The sequence below is a fragment of the Lepidochelys olivacea genome (assembly GCF_965140295.1).
Source record: "Lepidochelys olivacea isolate rLepOli2 genome assembly, chromosome: 1".
In the NCBI taxonomy this organism is placed as follows: Eukaryota; Metazoa; Chordata; order Testudines; family Cheloniidae; genus Lepidochelys; species Lepidochelys olivacea.
This window is the reverse complement of record NC_140411.1, coordinates 212699059-212720880: the sequence shown is the minus strand read 5'-3', so window position 1 is coordinate 212720880 and position 21822 is coordinate 212699059. Positions and strand designations below refer to the sequence as shown.

The 21822-nt window shown below is 45.3% G+C and overlaps 1 protein-coding gene across 6 annotated transcripts in view; it reads left to right on the top strand.

The window, feature by feature from the left end:
• The window catches only part of ZNF384 (zinc finger protein 384), a 32059-nt gene extending 16548 nt beyond the window's left edge, over positions 1-15511 (top strand). For 4 of the 6 annotated variants that reach the window (XM_084641506.1, XM_084641507.1, XM_084641505.1 and 1 more), the window contains 6 exons: positions 10799-11023; positions 11621-11803; positions 12584-12662; positions 13572-13730; positions 13913-14161; positions 15184-15511. In XM_084641506.1, the coding sequence (XP_084497632.1) occupies positions 10799-11023; positions 11621-11803; positions 12584-12662; positions 13572-13730; positions 13913-14161; positions 15184-15363 (1075 nt within the window). In that variant the 3' untranslated portion in view covers positions 15364-15511. Of the gene's footprint in view, positions 1-10798; positions 11024-11620; positions 11804-12583; positions 12663-13571; positions 13731-13912 lie in introns of all 6 variants that reach the window. The other 2 variants (XM_084641509.1, XM_084641510.1) reach the window with 2 other exon arrangements.
• The last annotated feature ends 6311 nt before the right edge of the window (positions 15512-21822 follow it).

Here is a 21822-nt window from a genome sequence, read left to right as displayed (position 1 = left end):
AGGGATTAGCATTGATGTATTGCTGTAAGCTGATGTTGACTGCTGTAGTTGGAGGCTTCATCTGCGGACTTTCAGAAACCTACAGCCTCCTTAACTAAGCTAGATATGTTGGCTCACATTCTGCTGACGTTGTGTAGCAGGATGTATCTAGTTGGACCAGGATGATATACCTATTTTATGGTATCTGTATCCCCAGGGAGTCCAACCAAATGCAAACAGAAAAGTGTTAATGTGTTTGAAGTTTTCAGTAACTGATGTGACTGCTCAGTAGTGAGAAGCCAGCATAGGTGTTGGGCAGGTCACTGGTGTGTTTACAGAAAGCAGGCAATGTTGCTGTCTTGTGAGGAAGGTGATGTAGGGTATATTCTGGTCTTGTCAAGTCACTCGCGTGATAAGAGGACTGGATAGGGGATGGGTAGGTGGGTGTAGGTGGCACATATAGATTTGATAGTATGAAGATTAGTAGGTTGAACAGTATAATTAAGAACACAGATACTATACGTGCCCTGCCACGTGCAGGCATAAAATTCAGTCTTCAGTTTGAATGACAGGTGGCTTGGGAGACAGTTAAAGTTGCTTAAGCTACTTTGATTTTTGCATTTTCCCTCTTTCCAATTTTGTTCTTAGAATAACCTCCAAATTTGTCTGGCTTTCAGATGTTGTTTTTTAATCTGCAGTGCTCTTTTGTCCTCCTCATAAAGTACTACTATGTATATGAAACCTTAACTTAAGCTCTTCTTTTGTCTGCTGGACCATATCATAAAACCCATACCAGACCCAGGGGGACATCTGGAATCATGTAAAAACTGGATTTAATAACTAAATAGAATACATCGTATGGTTAAGCACTTGAATCAAAATCGTTGCATATCTGTATTACAATAGGTCATTATTACCTGGTTGTGTTTCTGCAGGCCTCTTGCCTCGTACAGTTAAACAGTGCCCAATGAGTGAGGCAAAGGAACTGTTAATTGAACAGTGAGGAGGCAAAAGTACTGTCTCTGGGCACCAGATGAAGCAGGGGTCTTGTGGATATAAATGTGATTGTGTTCTTGAAGATAGTGTCACAATCACCCAGATTTATGGGGACACAGTTAAGAATGCACATCCTTCCTTAACTTTGGCATTTCTGAGTTGTTAGCGCTTCTGTGTAGTTTTTTACTTTCCAAGGTTATTTTTAAAGAAATCCATTTTAAATTTTTAAAGAAGAAAAATATATTTGTTGACAAATACATGGTGGTAATGCACACCGGAAGGAGTAATTTGAACTCCTTTGACATGCTGGGAACTATATTATCTCTAACCAATCAGGAAAAAATCCTGGGCTCTACTGAGAATAAATTTTCATTGAAACTTTACAGTGTGCAGCACCAGTTAAGAAAAACAAAACTGCTAGAACACACATACAGTGGGATGAGAAATAATTCTGGGAATATTATGATGTCATTGTATAAATGACTTCACGTGCAATTTCTGGGCCTCCCTCTCAAGATGCATATACCAAAATAGTGGTGGTTCAGAGAGATGGAGTGAAAATGATTAGAGGCTTGGGGAGATTGGGACTGTTCAGTTGAGAGAGCAGATGAGTAAGAAGAATACAAACTAATGAATGGAGTAGACAAAAGGTTGGTTAAGATGCCCTTATTAAACTTTTCTCATAATACAGGGGCAAGGAGACCTTCAATGAAACTGAGAGGCAGCAAATTCAAAACTTATAAAGGAAATTATTTTCTTATTATCCATATAAATAACCTATTTTGAATCCAGCTAAGCTCTTGGTCTCAATAAGATAAGTTCCACTGATTGATTATGTGTGTGTATATAATCAATACAAATTTCTTTTAAAGGTAGATAAATCCTCTTGCTTCAGGCATAAACCAAACCACTGTTTGGAATTTGGAAGAAACTTCCCCCTTGGGCAAGTTATTCCATAATTGTCCACTCGGTGGCTGCTTGCATCTCCCTCTGAAGCATCTGGTACTGGTGGCTGTTGGCTACAGGACACTGGTTTAGGTGGACCATTGGTCTTATGCATTGACAATTCCTGTTCCCGTGTAATATGAAGCTGTCTGGAATATGGATCACTGCCTTCTTGCAGAATTCCCCAAATCTTTTAGTACAATCTAGAATTACATACGAAATTGTTACACCCCCATGTGTGATACTATTAGAATAGTGGGAAACAGTTGTTTACAAAAACACCCAGGAATTATTTTAAATATAGCATGGATGAAATACTGTCTTTAAATGGTTATAACTGCTAAATGCAGACAGATTTTCACCCAAACACCAAAAGGTCATGTGACCTAAGGATTATCTCTTTCCTCAGCATCAAGTTTCTACCACCCCTTGTACTCAAGTGCCAGAAAGGCTTGTTAAATAAATCACATTTTTTTAAAATGATTTTATTCTGAAAATATGGCAAAATCGTTTTTGGTCTGACTTTAAAAAAACAAAACAAAAAAAAAAACTCTTGGGTAGACCGACCTGGAGAATTTCTGGCTTTAAGGTGAGCATTTGGCAAAGTTATAAATAATGGAAAAATTAAAGGAGATCCCTTCAGTAACCTTTACTGGAGGTGTTGCAACATACTCTGACTATAAGAGAGAGGTTGGTCCAGGTCCATGACCGGGAGTTTTGGCAGCTCCACTGCTGACTTGCTGTGTAATTTTGGGCAAGTCACTTCATTCAACTCTGAGTGCCTCAGTTTCTGTATGATGAAGATGATACTAATCTTTCTGTAAAGCTTTCCTAGATTTATAGATGAAAAGCCACTGCACAAGAACTAAAAGCCAACTCCTTTAAGGCCCTGGGCCTTGGTGAGGAAAGCAGAACAAACTAAATGAGTTTCTAGGCCACACTGCTCTGATGAACAATATTTGGTGCAAAAATATTTGTGAAAACTTTTCTTTCGTAAAAAACATCCTATTTCTTAAACTAATTAACTCTTTACAATGTCCCCACAAACTTGCCTTCTAGCCAAGGGTCACATAAACAAAATTTCCAGTTGATCAGTTTCATTTTGTCTGAGTGGTAGAGACTCTTATAATGGAAAGAGTTTTTCCAGTGATTGCACATGTGCATCCCGTTCTTGGTGTCTGTGCACACAGCACATGGCCATCAAACTTTTTTTTAACCGATAGGGCAGCTCAAGCACCTACTGCTGCCACACATTAGTGTGTGCAGGTATAAAGGGCAGAACTACTCCTATCCTCCCTCAATTCCTTCTTGCTGCCCTTGACAGTTGTTGGAGCCCCTGTTCATTGGCAGTATGGCTTTCTCTGTGCCCTGGTCCCTGGGCTTCAAGCAGTGTGCTTCTTGCTCAAAGCCTATGCCAGTGAGCGACCTGTACAGTAGTTGTCTTAAGTGCCTGGGTGAAGCATACATGAAAGAACAGGAATTCAATCCTAGAATGAAAAAGTTTAGGGAGGTGGCATTCAGACCACCATCAGAGCTGCCCAGTCCAGTTTGGTGCTGAGTGCTGCAGCTTCAGTGAGAAGCGAGCCTGCAGCATTGTCAGAGTCCTGGCACTGATCTCCTTCATACATGCTGAAGAAGAAATAAAAGTCTTCCAAAGAGGCTCTGACCAGGAGAAGATCTCCACCCTCTAAGTCTGGTAAGAGAACAAGTTGAATGGAGTGCATCTGATATGTAAGCATTCCCCGTCCAAGTCAGTGCCTTAGCCTTTGAGCCCATCATCAACTTCAGCGGCACCACAGCAAGGTACAATCTCCATGCTGGCTACCCCGGAGGCATTTACTGTGGCAAAGAATTTGCTCTGCCTCTTGGTGCTGATGCTGCAGGAGTTGGATCTCCCAGCACCGTTGTCCTGTCTGGTACCAGCACGAACAGTGAAACTTGCAAGACTACACCAGCTGCCTAATTCCTAGACAGTCAGCCCAGTAGTACTGTCTAAGGGGAAGCCAGCAATGATGGTGACACTTCACTCATCACCAGATTCTCAGTGCTGGTCCCCAGCACCAACTGGAGCAGCCCCTCCATGGTCAGAGGAAGGGGAAACTTTGTCATCAGACTCAGAGGTCGGATCTTACATCTCACAACCACAGAGCAGAACCCACCAGTCCCCTCTGAGATCCTCTCTCTCTGCCTACCATTGTGACCCCATGGTGGGAGCTACCATGGAAATCATGTCAGGAGGTCACTGGGGTCCAACCCCATATCAGTGGCCTTTTTGGAACCTCTGGGATTTCCCCCCTAGCTTCTAGATCCCCCCCTTGTCATGCCTACTCCTTGCCCTCATCTACGTAGGTGGTGTCCTGGCACTGAGCTGCTCCATTTTCAGTGTCCAGTACCAGGCCTGGTACTGAGCATCAAGAGGTGGCACTGGAAGCAGAACAGCCTGTGGAAGAAATTCAGCCCCCTCAGTGTTGGCTTCCTCCTCCTGCTCTTTGGACGAGGCAGTTTCCTCGGAGGCAACTTCACCCCCTCCTGGTGACTTTCAAGCTTATTGGGAATCATTAGAGGGTGGCTTCAGACTTTGGGCATTCGTGTTTGAGAAAGTCAGGGAGTCCTCACGTCTGAAATTTTATTAGGGACAGGTATCTCTAGAGTAGCACTGCTAGTTAATGAGGCAATACTAGCGCCTATGAGGTCTCTGTGGCAGACCCTTCATTGCCTCCCACCTCAAAGCAGGCAGAGTGAAAGTCCTATGTGCCTTTCCAAGGCTTTGAATATCTTTACTCCCACCCACCTTCAGGGACATTAGTCGTTACAGCAGCTAATGTGTGTGTAATAGGGCATCTGGCTGTGTCCTATCGTCCCTCTTCCCCCAAAATCAAAGGACACCAAGAGACTGGACTTTTTTGGAGGAAGATTTATTCAACTGGGGCATTGCAGATTTAAACTGCCAACCAATAAACTCTGCTGGGGTGGTATGATTTTAATTTCTGGGGCTTCATGGAGAGGTTCAAAACTGCTTCCTGAAAATGCTAGGCAAGAATCTCTTCCTTGGTGAATGAGGGCAGGCTTTTAGTGAGAACACTGCTGCACGCTGGACTGGACGCAGCATTCTCAGCATCTAGAACCATGGCTTCTGTGGTTGCCATGAGGGAGATCCCTTTTGGTTACAGTCTTCTGGTCTTCCCAGCAAAGTCCAGAATACTATTCAAGACTTGCCTTTTGAGAATCTTTCTCTGTTCTCAGACCAGGTGGACAGCAAGCTCCATGGGCTGAAGGACCACCTTAAAGTCCCTAGGTTTGTACACTCCTTCTCCAGTCAAAAAGCACTGTCGACTTTAGCACACACACCTCTGGTAGGACCTATCAAAAAAAGAAGTCTGGGGTCATAGGTGCAGGTCTCCCCTTCCTGCTGCTTTGGCTCCAGCTCCAGGCCCTTCAAGACATCATCCAGAAAGTGCCAAACAGTCATTTTGGTGGACCAGTCAAGGTCACCATACCAGTCTCCATCTCTCCAGACCCAAATTTCCCCACTTTTGCAAACACTCTGTCCCACTTCCTTGGTCCCAAATTACTTCGGACCAGTGTGTCTTGAGCGCTGTGGAGGTGGTCTGTACCTTCCAGCTTGTTTCAATCCCTCCGTCCCCCTTCAGGGACCGCTCTCACAAGGAACTCTTCCAGGAGGTACAATCTCTCCTTCCATGGGGGCCTTAGAGGACTTCTACAGTGTCTCAGAGGGGTGGGGTTTTAGTCCCTCTGTTCCCTTTTGGGATTAGAAAAGGGATGGGGGAGCAGGTTCTCAGACCAATTTTAGTTCTGCGTCTACTTAACAAATTATTTAAAGTGATGGTGTTGCATGTTTACCTTAGCTTCTGTTGCCCCCACAATTCAAGGAGGAGATTGGTATGCTGCCCTCAACTTTAAGGATATCTGCTTTCATATGGCAGTCAACCAAGCTCACAGGAAGTACCTCAGATTTCTAGTAAATCAAAATCATTACCAGTTCCCCATACTACCATATGGCCTGTCACCACCTTCCTGAGTCTTACAAAAGTTACGGCAGTAGTAGCTGCGTCCCTCAGAAAATCGGGAGTTCATTTACCCTTACCTAGACAACTGACTTGTCAAGGGCTGATCCAGACTGCAAGTACAGTGCAGTGTATAGCTCATCCAGTCAATATTCAGTGCTCTGGGACTGCTAGTCAATGTCAACAAGTATCTCCTCTCCCTAGTCCAGAGGATACAGTTTTATAGGAGCTGTACTGGACTCTACTCAAGACAGAGCTTTTCTTCCAGATTAAAGGTCTCAGGCAATTTGATCAATTGTTATAAACATGGAAGCTCACCCGGTCACAAGAGCATGAAACCATTTGAAGCTCCTGAGGCATATGCCCTCCTGCATTTACATGGTTCAATACGCCAAACTGCACCCTAGAATTCTACGGGGTGGGCTGATGTCAGTCTTTGCTGAGCTGTCATCTAGACTCAGTGGTGAGGGTGCCTTCCTTAGTCCTCACCTCCCTAGATTGGTGGATAAGTTCCCTTTGCTGGCCCACAACACATACCCTTGGCTGGGGAGGCCCATCAGGCTTCTCTACAGACTCAGGGTTTATGGTCCCCAGAGAACTTACCTTTACACATCAGCATCAGAGAGCTGAAAGCTGTCAGACCGGCATACCAAGTGTTTCTGCTACCGATCAAAGGAAACAGCCTGTTAGTCCTCACAGACAACACAGCGACAATGTTCTACCTCAACATGCAGGGAGGAGTCCTCTTCTCTACTCTGTCAAGAGACAGCTCTGCTTTAGGAGCTCTGCATTGCCAACTCTATAGATATAGAAGCTTCTTGCCTCCGGGGTGGGGGTGGGGCAAAATAATTTAGCAGACTGCCTAAGTTAATCATTTACAAGTTACCACAAGTGGTCTCTTCATCCAGATATGGCCAAATACATCTTCCATCACGGTGGGTTTCTCTTGCTAGGCGTAGTTGCATCAAGAACCAACAGAAAGTCAGCAGTTCTGTTCTCTGCAGTTCCCCGACAGACATGTTTTTGTAGCACTGTTCAGGCAAGCTTCTCTGTGCTTTTCTGCCAATCCCTGCGTATTCACATGGTATTTACTAAAGATAAGACAAGACAGGACGAGGCAAGAGTCTAACTTATATCCCCAGTGTGGGACTCCGAACATTGGTTCTCCACTCTCCTGGCATTGTCTGTGAATCCTCCGGTCTCGCTTCCACTACACTTGGACCTAATCTCCCAAGACCACGGTTGCCTATTCCACCTGAGCCTACAATCCATTCATTTAACTGTATGGATACTCCTGGCTAGATATTAGAGAGCAGTCTTGCTTGAAAGAGATTTAAGAGATCCTGCTAAATAGTAGGTGGCGTTTTACAAGAGCTACTTACCTTTCTAAGTGGAGACTTTTTTGCATCTTGTCTCACCAGTATGTGATATCACTGTCCTGTTCTTTGGTTCAACATATTCTGGACTACTCATTGTACCTGAAACACCAGCTGTTGGCTGTTAGTTTGATCAAAGTACACATGACAGCTGTTTCAGCCTTCGACCCAAAGGTGGATAATTGCTGTATTTTCTTTAATGATGTGTCCATAAGGTTTTTGAAAGGCCTAAATCAAATGATATCCTCAGGTGCAAGACCATGTTCCTCTGTGCGATCTAAACTTAGTGTTATCCAGACTTATTGGTCCCTTGTTTGAGCGTTTGGCTACTTGCTCTCTGCTGCATCTATCAACAAAGGCGGCATTTTCAGTTGCTGTCACCTTGTCTGACCAGTAGGACAGCTGTGTTACCTTTATGTCTCTGCCTCTCCGTACTATATCCTTTAAGGACAAGGTTTACCTGTGTCCTCATTGAGGTTCATCCCAAAGATAGTGTCATCCTTCCATATCAACTAGCCAATTTATGTGCCTGCGTTTTACCTGAAGCCACATTGGAGCAGGGAAGAGGAGTGTTTATATACCCTGTATGTCAGGAGAACCCTGGCAGACAAACTTGATGGCTTTTCTTATAGCATTACAAAATTAGTTGCTAAAGGGAATGCAGTGAATGGTGTCGTAGTATGAAATCTAAACAGCAATATTAATTGATTTTTTTTTAAAGACCTAAAGGGATTGTTATGATCGTAGAGTCAGACCTCCTGCATCAAATCCAATAATTCATGTTTAAACTGGAACAGATCTGTTAGAAAGATATCTAGGGATGGATTTTCTAAAGGGCGCTAAGCACACCTAAAAATCTGTCCTCCAGTCTTGACTTAGACTCCAAAATGATGGAGTCTATCGACCACATGCTTTTGTAAGTTGTTTCAATGGTAAAATACCCTTGCTGTTGAAAATTTGTCTTATTTCCAGTTTGAATTTTTCTGACTTCTGCTTCCAGCCATGGGATCTCATTATGCCCTTGTCTGCTACATTAAAGGGTCCTCTACTATTGGATATTTTCTCCCCCATGTAGATACTTAGAGACAGTGATCAAATCACCTGTTTGCTTAAGCTTTGAAACAAGCTAATACATTGGACCCCTTCAGTCTCTCAGGCAAACAGGTTTTCCAAACTGTGAATCATTCTTACAGGCCTTCTCTGAGCCCTATCCAGTTTTTTCAACATCATTTTTGAAGTGTGAATACCATGATGTGACATGATATTCCAGTAACAGTCTCTCCAGTGCTGTATGGAGGTAATATTTACTCTTACGCAGTATTCAGCACATCTGTCTGATAACTTGTACAGCCTCTGGTCACATTAGCCCTCCTAGCCACAGCATTGCATTGGGAGCTTGTGTTCAACTGGATGTTCTTTTTAGCATCTCTGCTCTCAAGGATGTGGTCAGCTGTCCTGAAAGTATGAAGTAAAAATTCACCCAAAATTTCACATGCTGTATGTAAGTCCAGGGTTGAAACTCTTTGGAAAGTTTGGGAGTAAATTGGATAAAACATTTAGGGTAATAAATGAACTTTTGGTTCTTGGAAATCATTCTAATGCTCCTTTTGGATCCTCACATCTTCAAAATAGCTTAATGTTGATATTTAAAACATCTTCCACGCTGTTGGTCCTGGAGAGCACTGATGCCTATGATTGTCTGAGGAGATAATGGTGCACTCTGATAGCATGTGAGTTAGATAGCCGAGTGCGGTGTCAGTGCATTATTTGGATGCGTGCATTATACTAGGATCTGGGAAAAAGGTTGGATGAGAAGCAGGGGAAGATGAATGTGGGAATAACTGAAAAAAGGAGTTAATGAATGGTGGGGGAGGAAGGAGCTCTGAGCAGTGATAGGTATCTGCACCAGGGAGGTGAGATTCCAGCAACTGGACTTGGAACAAGGGCATGGCTGGATAGGGTCTGTGGAGGTGTCAGGTAAGTGTTGGATAAATGTATTTCTGCATTGCATATACTAATCAAATTGATGCATATTTCATAACTGTCACATAGCCCCAATGTGAATAGCCGTGGTGGGTGGGTGGGGGTGTGTGTGTTTGAAAGAGTGGGGGGGGGGTAGACACAAACACGTGGAGGGGAAGGCATCTCTTTGGGGAGAGGGAAAAGCCACATCTGAATTTAAGGGGATGTCTGAGAAGAGTGGGTTCCAATTCCTGCTGACTCCCAGTATCTACTGGGACTCCTGTCACTGAGCAATTCTTAAACATTTTTAAATACTTAAGGAAATTCCCAGACCCAAAAAAAAAAAGTCATCAATCTGGAGTGAAAGTTGGAATAATCTTTGGATTAGTCAAAAATCCTTTAGGCGGCCTTTTAATTTTCTCAAACATTAGCCTGGAAGTTCCAAGTGCACATTCCGTGGGCATGTTTCATTTTGCTAAAAACCCCACAAAATATTGAAAAGTCTGCAAATGAATAGTTAAGGCCACAACAAACATAACTCTGCCCATGGAGTGGCAGCCCGAAGAGTAGCCAGAGACTTAGACAGCCTTACCTTTTCATTGCAACAGCAATCAATAAAACTTTTAGACACTATTAGACAAATGGCGTCTTGGAGCCATGTGCAGTCCTTGGAAAAAACCTTTTTTTATCAATTACTGATAAATAGCAGACAGAGGTCAATCATTTCCCCCTGCTTAAAGAGCCCGTGTGGCACCAGATATACATCTGAACATAGCGCTAATGTGTCCAAACTCCTAGAGCAATATAATGAAATATGGCAAGGCTATGGAAACAATATAAGTGTTGAGGTGATGAAGCATCATGTTTGGTATTCAGGGCACATGTGAAACCAGTTATAAAAGCATTCTCTGTACTCCTCATTTTCAACGTTCTACTCAAACTGTACAAGTACAATATCTTCTCCAAAGAGGGAGCGGAGTTACGGTGGTGGCGATCTTAACTGCTTTTGCAGACATGCCAGCACTTGCTGGTCAGCTTTTATTGTGAAGTGGAACCTTAACCTGGAAATCCCAGGTTTTCTGTCCTTTTTTCACCCCCGAACAAATAAATGATTGATGAACAAAGTTTTTTGTCTGGGAATTTTTATTTCTACTCCCATCATACCTATCTGCTTATGCCCTTTCTAGGGTGCTGTCTTGTCTCCCATTTCTCATCTCTTCACCAAGCTAAGTGGATTTAGCTCTGACTCCCTCAAGAACTTGACCAGCCTGGTCCCTGGAGTGTGTCTGTGGCTCTTCTCTGATCTCCCCGAATCTGTCTCTCTCTTTCTGAGATTGAGGGGCCCACAGCTGAGCATGGTCTCCCAGGTGGGGTCTCCCTAGAGACACAGAGGGACTACCCCTCCCTTCTCTGGGACATTAAGCCTTTGGTAGTGAGGACTCCACCCTGTTAATTTTGGTACATGTTGGGGCCTGCCCCATATGACACTCTCTCTCCCCCTCATCCCGGTCCCAGGTGCCGGATGTGTTCGCTGACGTTCTATTCCAAGTCGGAGATGCAGATCCACTCCAAGTCTCATACGGAGACAAAGCCACACAAGTGTCCTCACTGCTCCAAGAGCTTCGCCAACAGCTCCTACCTGGCCCAGCACATTCGCATCCACTCAGGGGCCAAGCCCTACACGTGCAGCTACTGCCAGAAGGCCTTCCGCCAGCTCTCCCACCTGCAGCAGCACACACGGTAAGGGTGGAGAAGGCTGGGGCCTTGTGCACTGCATGTTGCCGTCATCCCAGCATGCTGCAAACACACTAGGCTGGGCAGTCACTGTTTCCCATAGGCTGGGTACCTCCTCCACACACCAGATCTGTAGTGGTGCTCCCAAACATATGGGACCTGTTGCCATAGTGAAGGCCAGGACAGCCTGTTCTTAGGGGCGTCTGAAGAGAGGTGATACTTCCTGTGAACCCTAGCCTGACGTTATCAGTGGGAGTCTTGAGTAGGTATAGGGCTGTCCACTTCCCCCTCACCCCCAACATAGCTCTACCTGTACCACCACCTGTCTTGCTACCCCTCTGCTATTCCAGTCCTGGGCTTCGCACACACAGTTCTGCCAATGCCCCTCAGTCGAGACTGTCCAGCTCCTCTCTCTGGCCCCCTGGTGCAGACAGGCCTTGGTTTTGTACACCCTGGGGGCATGTGGATTCAGTCCACGTCTGGAGTTCCTACGTGTAGCCAGGTAGCGTGGTGCTGTCCCACCCCCTTCGTGCCCTCCTTCCATCCACACTAGCCAGATGGTGGTCGTGTCCAACTGCTGCTGCTCCTCCTCCTCTTCGGCAGGATCCACTCCAAGCTTCACACAGCGATTGTCAAGCCGCACAAGTGTCCTCACTGCTCCAAGAGCTTCGCCAACACGTCCTACCTGGCTCAGCACCTCCGCATCCACTCGGGGGCCAAGCCCTACAGCTGCCGCTACTGCCAGAAGGCCTTCCGCCAGCTCTCCCACCTGCAGCAGCACACACGGTAAGGGCCACAAGAGGCTGGGGCCTGGCCCTGGCCCGGCCCGGCCCCCCCACCGCCGGCATGCACCTGTGGAGTACGCGCGCCGAGCATGCGGGGGGCGGGCAGGGGATGCGGCAGGCTGCACCCCCAGGAGGACGCGGCCCACCAGAGAGAGGATGGAGTGGAGGCTGCGCAGGAGACACTGACCACGTCAGGGCAGAGGTGGGCACATTCTGGCCTTGGGGGATCCTTGGTCTTGCACCGTGGGGGGCACAGAGAGAGAGACATTGGTCATGAGGGATCCCAGCCTGGCACTATGGGGGTTGGGCACTGAGACTGAGTGTGTGGAAGCTTTCCCTGGCATTGCAGGGGGCACAGAGACACAGATATCACCCTGAGAGGCAGAGATTGTGTGCACCCTGAGCAGGAGCGCGTCTCTTGGCACTTTGTGGGGCAGAGGTGAACCTTAGTCATGCGGACGCCTATGCTGGGGACAGAGAACCTGGATATGCAGCCACTTCTCCTGGCACTGCCACAGATACCAAGCTGGCCTGTCACTTCTGTCCTTGTCATCCTCTGTACCCAGTCTGATCCTAGATAATCTCCCCAGTTTCTCTTCTAGCTGGGCATAGGAGCAGAGCAGGGCCCCCTTGGCTCAGTGAGGTTAGAATAGTGTCTGTGGGTAGCATCGCACCCATCCCTGCTTGAGTGGCTATGGGATCTTGTCAGGGCATCAGGCCATGGGGATCCATTTCGACTTCCTGTTCACTGCTTCCCATTTGTGCTCTTCCTCCCTGACAGCATCCACACTGGGGACCGACCCTACAAATGTGCCCACCCAGGCTGTGAAAAGGCTTTCACCCAGCTCTCCAACCTGCAGGTAAGGGGGTGAACTCACCCCAAGTCCCAGTGGAGGGAGCACACAGTGCTGCAGGGGAGGAGAGCAGAGAAATCCAGGGAGGCTGCTCCAGGTGTGGTGGAGTTGCAGCAGAGGAGGAGACTTGCAGCATTGCCACCCCAAAAAACAATTCAAGCCCCATAATATTACGAGATTTTGAAAAATTTTGGGTTCTTTTCATTTGCTGTCTGGCTTTTGAGGTCACGTGTTCAACCTTTTCTTTCCTATGATACTCCAGAGCTGGGGATCTCAGGAAATCACCAGATATCATGAAACTTGTGGTAAAGTCACAAGAGCTGGTAGCACTGCCCTTGCCCCCATGGTGTGGAGGGAAAAGAGAAGGGCTGTGGGACCAGAGGGATCAGAGATGTCACTGGTCGTGGGCTAAACTGTTGGCTTCTTTAGTGCCATGGAAGAGGAGGTGAGCAGCATGTTAAGGGAGGTCGTAGGCGACGTTAAATGTGGAGGAGCTATAAACAGCAAGGAATAAAAGGGCTGTGGAAGAGTTGTTCGGTATATAGGGCTAAAGTGAGTCAGGAATGGTGAGAGCCTAGGAGAGCAGTGTAGGATGTAAGAAAGGAGTTGAGAGGAAGGGGATGGGAGTAGGGAAGGACAGAGGAGAAGGGTAAGGGTGGAGCCTGTTGAGGATTGGGAGATTCCCCTCTTCACATACTGCCAATGAACCAGCAGGAGGGAGACTGGGATGGTGGGGGACAAGAACTGAGAGCTCCTCCCCAAGGAACAAGCCCAGAGCCCAATCACTTGGTTATACTGGGAACAAGGAGGCCTGTGGCCTGAGAGGGAGTAGGTCATGAGAGGGCATCTTCAACTCTAACATCCAATTCCCCTCCCCGCCCATGCTCTCTCCATCCTTCCTCCACCCCTCTGCAGTCCCACAGGCGGCAGCACAACAAAGACAAACCGTTCAAGTGCCACAATTGCCACCGTGCGTACACAGATGCTGCCTCGCTGGAAGTTCACCTGGCTACGCACACAGTGAAGCATGCCAAGGTGTATACCTGCTCCATCTGCAGCCGGGCCTACACCTCAGTGAGTACCACTGAAGGCAGGGTAGGCATGGAAGTACTCCCCTGGTGGGCAGAGATTTAGTCCTCAACCCTGAGGAGGTGCTGGGTGGGAGAGGTCTCAAGATCTGTCCCCAGTGGATCACTGATGCCTGCTTTCCCAGGAGCTCGCTCTCACCTTGATTCCTCCCTTCCTCCCCTCCCCAGGAGACGTACCTGATGAAGCACATGCGGAAACACAACATCCCTGACCCACAGCAGCAAGTGGCGCAGGCCCAAGTTCAGGCCTCCCAGCAGCAGCACTTCCAGCCGCAGGGTGGTGGGGCAGTGGGGGGCCCTTCTGGAGACACTAACCCCCCCAACCCTCCATCCCATTGCTCCTTTGACCTGACCCCTTACAAGACTTCAGAGCACCACAAGAACATCTGCCTCACTGTCAGCACCAGCACCATCCAGGTGGAGCATCTCTCCAGCTCCTAAGAGAGACTTTGACCCAGGGAGCAAAAAACCTCTCGTGCATAGCCTGTGCCCAGGGGCAATGGCCTCTCCTTGTGCAACAGCCTCTGGCCTCTCCTTGTGCAACAGCCTCTCCTGGCAGTGTACCCTGTTAATGGCAGCCCTTGGAGTGATAGCCTGTCTCCACAGGCATCTTATGCAACTGCCTGCTCCAAAGAGGGGATACTCTAGCCTGCAAGAGCCCCTTTCCAGTGCTGGGAGCCACCTCTCACACACAAGCCCCTGAGTTCACACTCAAAAGAAAGGCCTAATTTTTGCCTCTGTATAATTTTAAAATGTGGCTTGAAAGCAGGTGGAGGGGGCACCTTCTGGGCCACACGTGGTGGGGTGGGATGGGATGGAAAGAGGCTATTAGTGTGCAGAGTGGCTTGGATGCATGCTGGCAGCAGGGCATGGAAGGTTATGACAGAGTTCACAGTGATGGGTTTTTTTAGGATTTCCTTATGTGGCTAAAGGAAAACATTCATTCCCCTTTCCTACTTGTGAAAGTGAGAAGGGGTGACTTCTCCAGCTCCAGGCTAGGATAATTCCCCTGGGTGAAAGGGAGAACTCTTGGGGACAGGGGAGGTGAGGCGTATTCCTTGGGCTTGACATTGCCTAAGCTGTTGGAGGATGTGGGAGGTCTGCAATTTCTCTTCTCCCCCACTGGAGAACACGGGCAGGGTCTGTGTGTGGTCCAGCTGCCCCGTCTGCCACCCAACTGTAGGAGAGAGAGACGACCCCCCCCCCCCTCCGAAGATCCAGGGGGGTGGGTTCCAGGTCACTGCTGGGCCTGCCCTTTGTGGATAATGCAATAGTAGCTTAGTCTCCATCTCCCCCAAAAAGTCTGCGGGCAGCATCAGGAAACCAAAAAAGCAGTGGGAGGATAAGAGACTGCCACAATGCTTATTGCCCACCCCTCCCATGTCCCCTTCCCAGGAAGGAGAGGCAGGGGTTCTGACCCTCACCCTTCCTCCCCTCAGTTTCAGCAGTCTGTCTTCTGGTTCCCAAAGGAGGAGGCGGAACAGACCAGCCTCTTCAAGGAGCCAGCAGGAGGCAGGAAAAGGCTAATTCCTCCTGCTTGTGTCTCTCCGAGGGCATTCTTCCAGGCTCCCTCTTGCCAAGACGGGCTGGACTCACATGGTAATGGTGGCCTCTTTTAGAACCAGGACCAGATGGATTCGCTAGACGGTGGACAATTGAGGGAAGGGAACAGACCCCCCACAAGGAGAGACCAAACCAATGAGAAGGGGGAGCCGCCAAGAATAAACTGAAAGCCCCTTGAATTTATTAAAAAAAATCTATTTCCTACCCCTGGCCCGCTCTGTTCTTGCTGTAACTGTTTCTATCTCTCTGTTTATAAAATGCATTATCCAGGCAAATTTTTATTTTCAATCTTTGTGGTGTTCCCCCCTCCCTTTCTCTTTTTGTCTTTGAGTTTTTTTTTCAATGTCCCCTTTTTTTGGTCCATATGGTTTCTGGATTATCATGTAACTATCTGTCTGGCTTTTAATTGGATCATGAAGGCTGGCTCAGAAGAAAGAGAACAAGGAAGCAGGGGAAAAATTATTTATTGAGATTAAACCCCCAAACCCCAAGATCCTGTATAAACTACTGGGGGAGGGTGGGTGTTTTACAACTATGTATAGAAAGAAATTGGTATAAAAGGCTTACTGGGGCATGGAGGTGCTGGTGTGAGCATGAGCATCTTTCTGGCTCTATGCACAAGATAAGCGGGCGAGAATTGTGTGTTCCTTCATGTGTGCACCAGCACATCTATGTGAGCAGCTGTATAAATGTGCATCTCTGCCTCTGAGTTTGAACAGTTCTGACAGAGAGGAACATACCCCTCCCTCTGTGTGCTGGGCATGAGTGGGCTGGAGTTGTGAGCATTATGTCCTTATGCTCCTATGCATGCATTGCTGCAAATTGCTGTGGGATTGTACTATCAAATTTTAGGTTGGAAGGAACCATTAGATCATCTAGTCTGATCTGTATATTGCAGACCATTAAATTTTACCCAGTTACCCCTCTGTGGAGTTCAATCACTTTTATGTTTGGCTAAAACCTATCTTCCAGAGAGGCATCTATGCTTGATTTAAAGAGGTAGAGAATCCACCACTTCCCGTGGTAGTTTGTTCCACTAGTTACCCTCACTGTTAAAAATTGTGCCTAATTTCTAACTTAAATTAGTCTAGCTTCAGGCTCTAGCCTGCGGTTCTTGTTATGCCTTTCTCTGCTAGATTAAAGACCCCCTTTAGTATCCAGTATTTTCTCCCCATGAAGATACTTTGACACTGAAATCAAGACACTTCTCAATCTTCTGTCTGGAAGACAAACAGATGGTGCTCTTTAGACCTGTTACTATAAAGCATTCTCCACAACCCTGAAATCATTTTTGTGGCTCTTCTCTATGCCCTGTCCAGTCTCTCCAAAACTGGACTCCAAAACTGGATGCAGTATTCTGATATCAGTCTGACTAATACATGTACAGGGGTAAAATCACCTCCTTACTTCTGCTTAGTACTCCCCTGTTTATATATCCAAGGATCATATTGGTCCTTTTTGCATCACTGGGAGTTCCTTGTCTATTATGACACCTAAATCCCTTCCAGTGCCCCTGCTTTCCAGGATACAGGCTGTAGGTGTGAGCAATCATTCCTTGTTCCTAGATGTGTAATTTTGCATTTGGGTGTATTAAAACACATTTTGTTTGAATGGGCCCAGCTTACCAAGCAATTCAGATTCCTCTGTCAAACTGCGCTGTCCTCGTTCTGCAAATCTTTGTGTCATCAACAAATTGTGCAAACAGTGATTTTTATATTTCCAGATCACTGCTGAAAATCTGGCCTAGTAGCAATCCCTGTGGAACCCCACTAGAAACGCTTCCCTTCAGTGATAATTTCCCACTGCCAACTACTTTTTGAGATCTGTCAACCAGTTTAACGTGCTTTAGTGATGATATATAGTGATTTATTTTTAATCAGAATGTTCTTGTGCTGTACTAAGTCAAACACCTTACAAATACATATATGATACATATATGCAGTTACCTTTATGAATCACATTTTTAATCGCAACAAAGAATGAAATCAGATTTGCATGACAAAAGACCTGTTTTCCATGAAAATCATCTTGACTGGCATTCATGATGTTTCCAACCTTTAATTCTTTATTAATAGAATCCTATTTTTAGTTTTTCCATCATTTTTCTTGGGATTGTTGTCAGGCTAACCATTCTGTAGTTATTTGGGTCAATCCTATGCCATTACCCAGGGTACAGTCTGGACTGTTGAACAGCTGTGTCCCCTCAATTCTCCAACCTGGGATGCCCTTTACACTGCTGTGAGAGCAACCATTCCTGGTCTGCTCACACACAGCCTCCAGCATGTAAATTACTTCCAGTTATACTGTATGAGTGTTATGGCCAGCCACTCATTAATACACTTTGAGGCCTCACTCGCAAATTCCCAGTCCCAGACTTCCCCCAGAAATGTGTGTCTCTTACTGCCCAGTCCTCTCCTAGACAATTCAAGCTCATATAAAGTCTGTCATTTATTAATAGGAAATGATATGCACAAATTCTGTCATCTCAAATGGAGTTTCCCAAACACTTGAATCCAAGCACACTGATTTAGATAAGACAATAAAACAAGTTCATTAACTACAGAAAGATTTTGTGATTACAGATAATGAGGCATAGGCAAATGAGGCAAAGTCAGAACTGGGGTTACAAAGAAATAAAAGGTAAAATGCAACTAATACCCAACTTAACAAGCTAAGTGAATTGAAAGCAAGTCTCTCACCACATGCTTCAGCAGTCTTACTGGCTGACTTCCTTTCAGACAGGATCCTTCCTCAGTCCAAAGCAGTTTCTTTGTTCCTCAGGTGTTGCAGCTGCCGTGGGTAGAAAGAAAGGGAGCATTTGTTCCCCATTCTGGTATCTTTTCCTATTCCTTGAGAATCATCTCTAGCTGGGATTCAGGAGATAGGAAGTCTGGGGATTGGAACCTCCAGCTGTTCCTTTGCCAAGATGTTAATTTCTTGCTTACACCCTTTTTCCTGCCAAAGAATGGCCACTCAACCAGGTGATAGTCCATTTGATTTCATTGATTCCTGACTGAGGCATCAGTTTTACCTTTTGTCTCTGAGGATCTGGTTTGTACCTGCTTCCCCAGATTTGGAATGTCTTAACATTATACAGGCAGTCAGACTTACGACTCAGTTGGTTCCTGAAAATCTCGTCTTAAATTTAAAATGTCATAATGCAAATTTCCCATAAGAACAATGTCATATCAAGAGTCATAAAGGTGAAACCGATGTCTTAAATTTGAAACATAATGATAATTTATAAACATCATAAGTGCCGTTCATCGTAACTCAAACATCATAAAGTCAAGGACTGCCTGTACCGTAGAATCTTATAAAATGTTGCCACACACATTTTGCCTGGACAACAATGATCAGCAAATTATGAGTCTTCAATTGATACCTCACCAGGCATGCTTTGTGCAAAATTTATCATAGTCTTGTAAAAGGGGTGGACATAAGGGTACAGACTGTCACACATCCCACTTCCCCTTCTTGAATATTGGCATGACATTGGCACTCTAATCTTCTAGAATTTCCCTGGTATTCTGAGAGTTATTAAAAATTAACCTTAATAAGGCAGAAATCTCAGCCAACCCTTTTAGGATTCTTATGTGCAAGTTATCCAGGTCTGCTGATCTAAAAATATTTATCCCTTTTAGATTATTTTTAACATCCTCCTTAGTTACTAATGGATTGGAAAGTATTTAATTATCATCGTTACATCATCCAGTTTCTTTCCAAATACAGAACAGGAATATTTATTGAACATTTATCCTTTCCTGCATCATTAACAATTTTGTCATCTCTATCTAGTAATGGACCCGTGCCATTACTTGGATTTATTTTGTTTCTCATATACTTTAAAATTGCCGCCTTGTTGTCTTTAGCTCTGTCAGCCATGGACTTTTCCTTGATGTTCTTAGCTTCCCTTATCAATTGTCTACATTTCATAACTTCTAATTTATATAAATTGCTATATATTCTCCCCTTTTCCATTTTTTACATCTATATTATTTCTAATTGCTGTCTTCACTTCACTGAACCAGGATGAGCTTTTACCCAAAGTTATCCTTTTTGTGATTGTGAAATTGTGGCTTTTTGGCCATCAAATAAATTCTTAAAGAACTTCCAATTTTCACTCACATTTTTCTGTCTGAATATTTCCTCCTAATCAGTTTCACTCATAGTTTTCCTCAGCTTTGGGAAATTAGCCCTTTTGAAGCACCAAGTTACATATTACTGGTTGGGACCAGTACTCTCTTTGCCCGTATTGAATGTAATCAGGTAACGATTACTGGTCCCTAGGCAACTGCCAACTTCCAGTCCAATTATTTTCATCTTTATCCATCATAATGAGATCCAAAATGTTACCTCATGTTGGGTGTAATAACTTTTTTGTTAGAAAATTATCATCTATAATTTTTAGAAACTAATAATTTCTATGGACTATATGAATCCTCTAGCTAGTGTCTTGCAAATTGAAGTTCCCTGTGTCAACACAGTTTGTCTTTCTGTACATCAGATAGATGTTTAAGGAGTAACTCATCCTGTTTGGTTTGATTCGGTGTTCTGTAGCAGACCACCTTCGGCCTTGTCAGGATATTGAATCATATGCATTCAAAGTCCATTAATTTTTGTGAATTATGTACTCCTTTTCTGTGTACTAGGCATAAGGGGCTGTGAAATCATTCTGGCCCTCTATTGGGTCTGAGTATGAGCAGCTGCTAGAGAGGTGAGAATGATGTGCTGGGTGTCAGCCAGAGGCTGTATGAGTGTGAGAATTGTGTGCTCCTTCCCCTGTGCATGAATGGCTTGCTAGGAGGAGAAGCACATGCTCTTGCCCTACTCCCCAGAGAGGGAGTGAAATGGCTATGGGGTGATGAGAACTCTGTGTTCCTGTGGATGGAGTGTGGGGGTAAATAGCCATGGGAGAGTGATATTCATATACTGCTGCTCCAGAAGTGAATCAGTGACTATGACAGGTTTCAGAGTAGCAGCCGTGTTAGTCTGTATTCGCAAAAAGAAAAGGAGTACTTGTGGCACCTTAGAGACTAACCAATTTATTTGAGCATAAGCTTTCCTGAGCTACAGCTCACTTCATCGGATGCATAAAGTGGAAAGTATAGTGAGGAGATTTTATATATACACACAGACCATGAAAAAATATACATTAGTTAGTCTCTAAGGTGCCACAAGTACTCCTTTTCACTCTCCTTACAATGTATATTTTTTCATGGTCTGTGTGTATATATAAAATCTCCTCACTGTACTTTCCACTTTATGCATCCGATGAAGTGAGCTGTAGCTCACGAAAGCTTATGCTCAAATAAATTGGTTAGTCTCTAAGGTGCCACAAGTACTCCTTTTCTTTCAGTGACTATGGACTATGAGAATTATGCAGTATTGTCCCCCCTACAGAAGGTATTAGTATGAATGAGTATGGGAATGGAAGGATAAACACATCTGCTAGTGGGTGTGAGAATTATGTAGCCACCAGAGTTTGTGAATCATACTCAACCTGCAGCCAGAGGAAGGAGTATGACCTACCGTTGAGGTGTGGGGGGAAGTAGGTGTACGTGAGAGAATCATAGGTTCCTGCTCTGGTGAACCCAGCATGGAAATGGACATCTGGAAGGGGAGTGAATTGGGTGTTCTTGCCCTTATGCACTGGTACCTGAGTATGGGCAGCTGTAGGCATGTGGTAACCATGTGCTCTTGTCCATGTGACCAAATGTAAGACGTGTGTGCATCTGCTGCTGTGAACTGGAGCCTGATTGAGCAACATGGGAGAATCACGCACTCCTGTTTCTGTGTACCTAAGGACTGAGTGTGAGCCACTGTGGGAATGAGTTGTTCTGCCCCTGTGCACCAGCATGGTTGTGAGCAGCTGGGGAGTGTAACAATTGTGTGTTCCTGCTCCTGTGCACCAGGAGCAGCCCCTCAGAGACTTGCACACTGGACACAGGATTTTTTTTTTCTGTTAAGATGAAACTGACTGCATGAATTGGGAGTGACAGAACATCACGTATTATTTTATATTCAGTATAAAATCTCTCAGTTAATGCAGTGTTAAGGGCATCTGATGGACAGAATCTTTGAAGTGTAGGGCTGGAAGGGACCTCAGAGGTTATCCAGCCCAGTCCCCTGTGTTGAGGAGGACCAAATCTACCTAGAGCATGTTTTTGTCCATCCTGTACTTAAAAACCTCCAATGATGGGGATTCCACGACATCCACTGGAAGCCTATTCCAGTGCTTAACTATCCTTGTAATTAGAAAGTTTTTTTTACTAATATCTAACCTAAATCTCTCTTGCCACAGATTAAGACCATTACTTCTTGTCCTACCTTCAGTGGACATAGAGAACAATTGATCACACTCGTTCTTTATATCAGCCCTTAACATATTTGTAGACTATTTTCAAGGCCCCCTACCTCCCCCAAGTAGTCTTTTCTCAAGACTAAACATACCCAGTTTTTAACCTTTCCTCATAGGTCAGATTTTCTATATATTTTACCATTTTTGTTGCTCT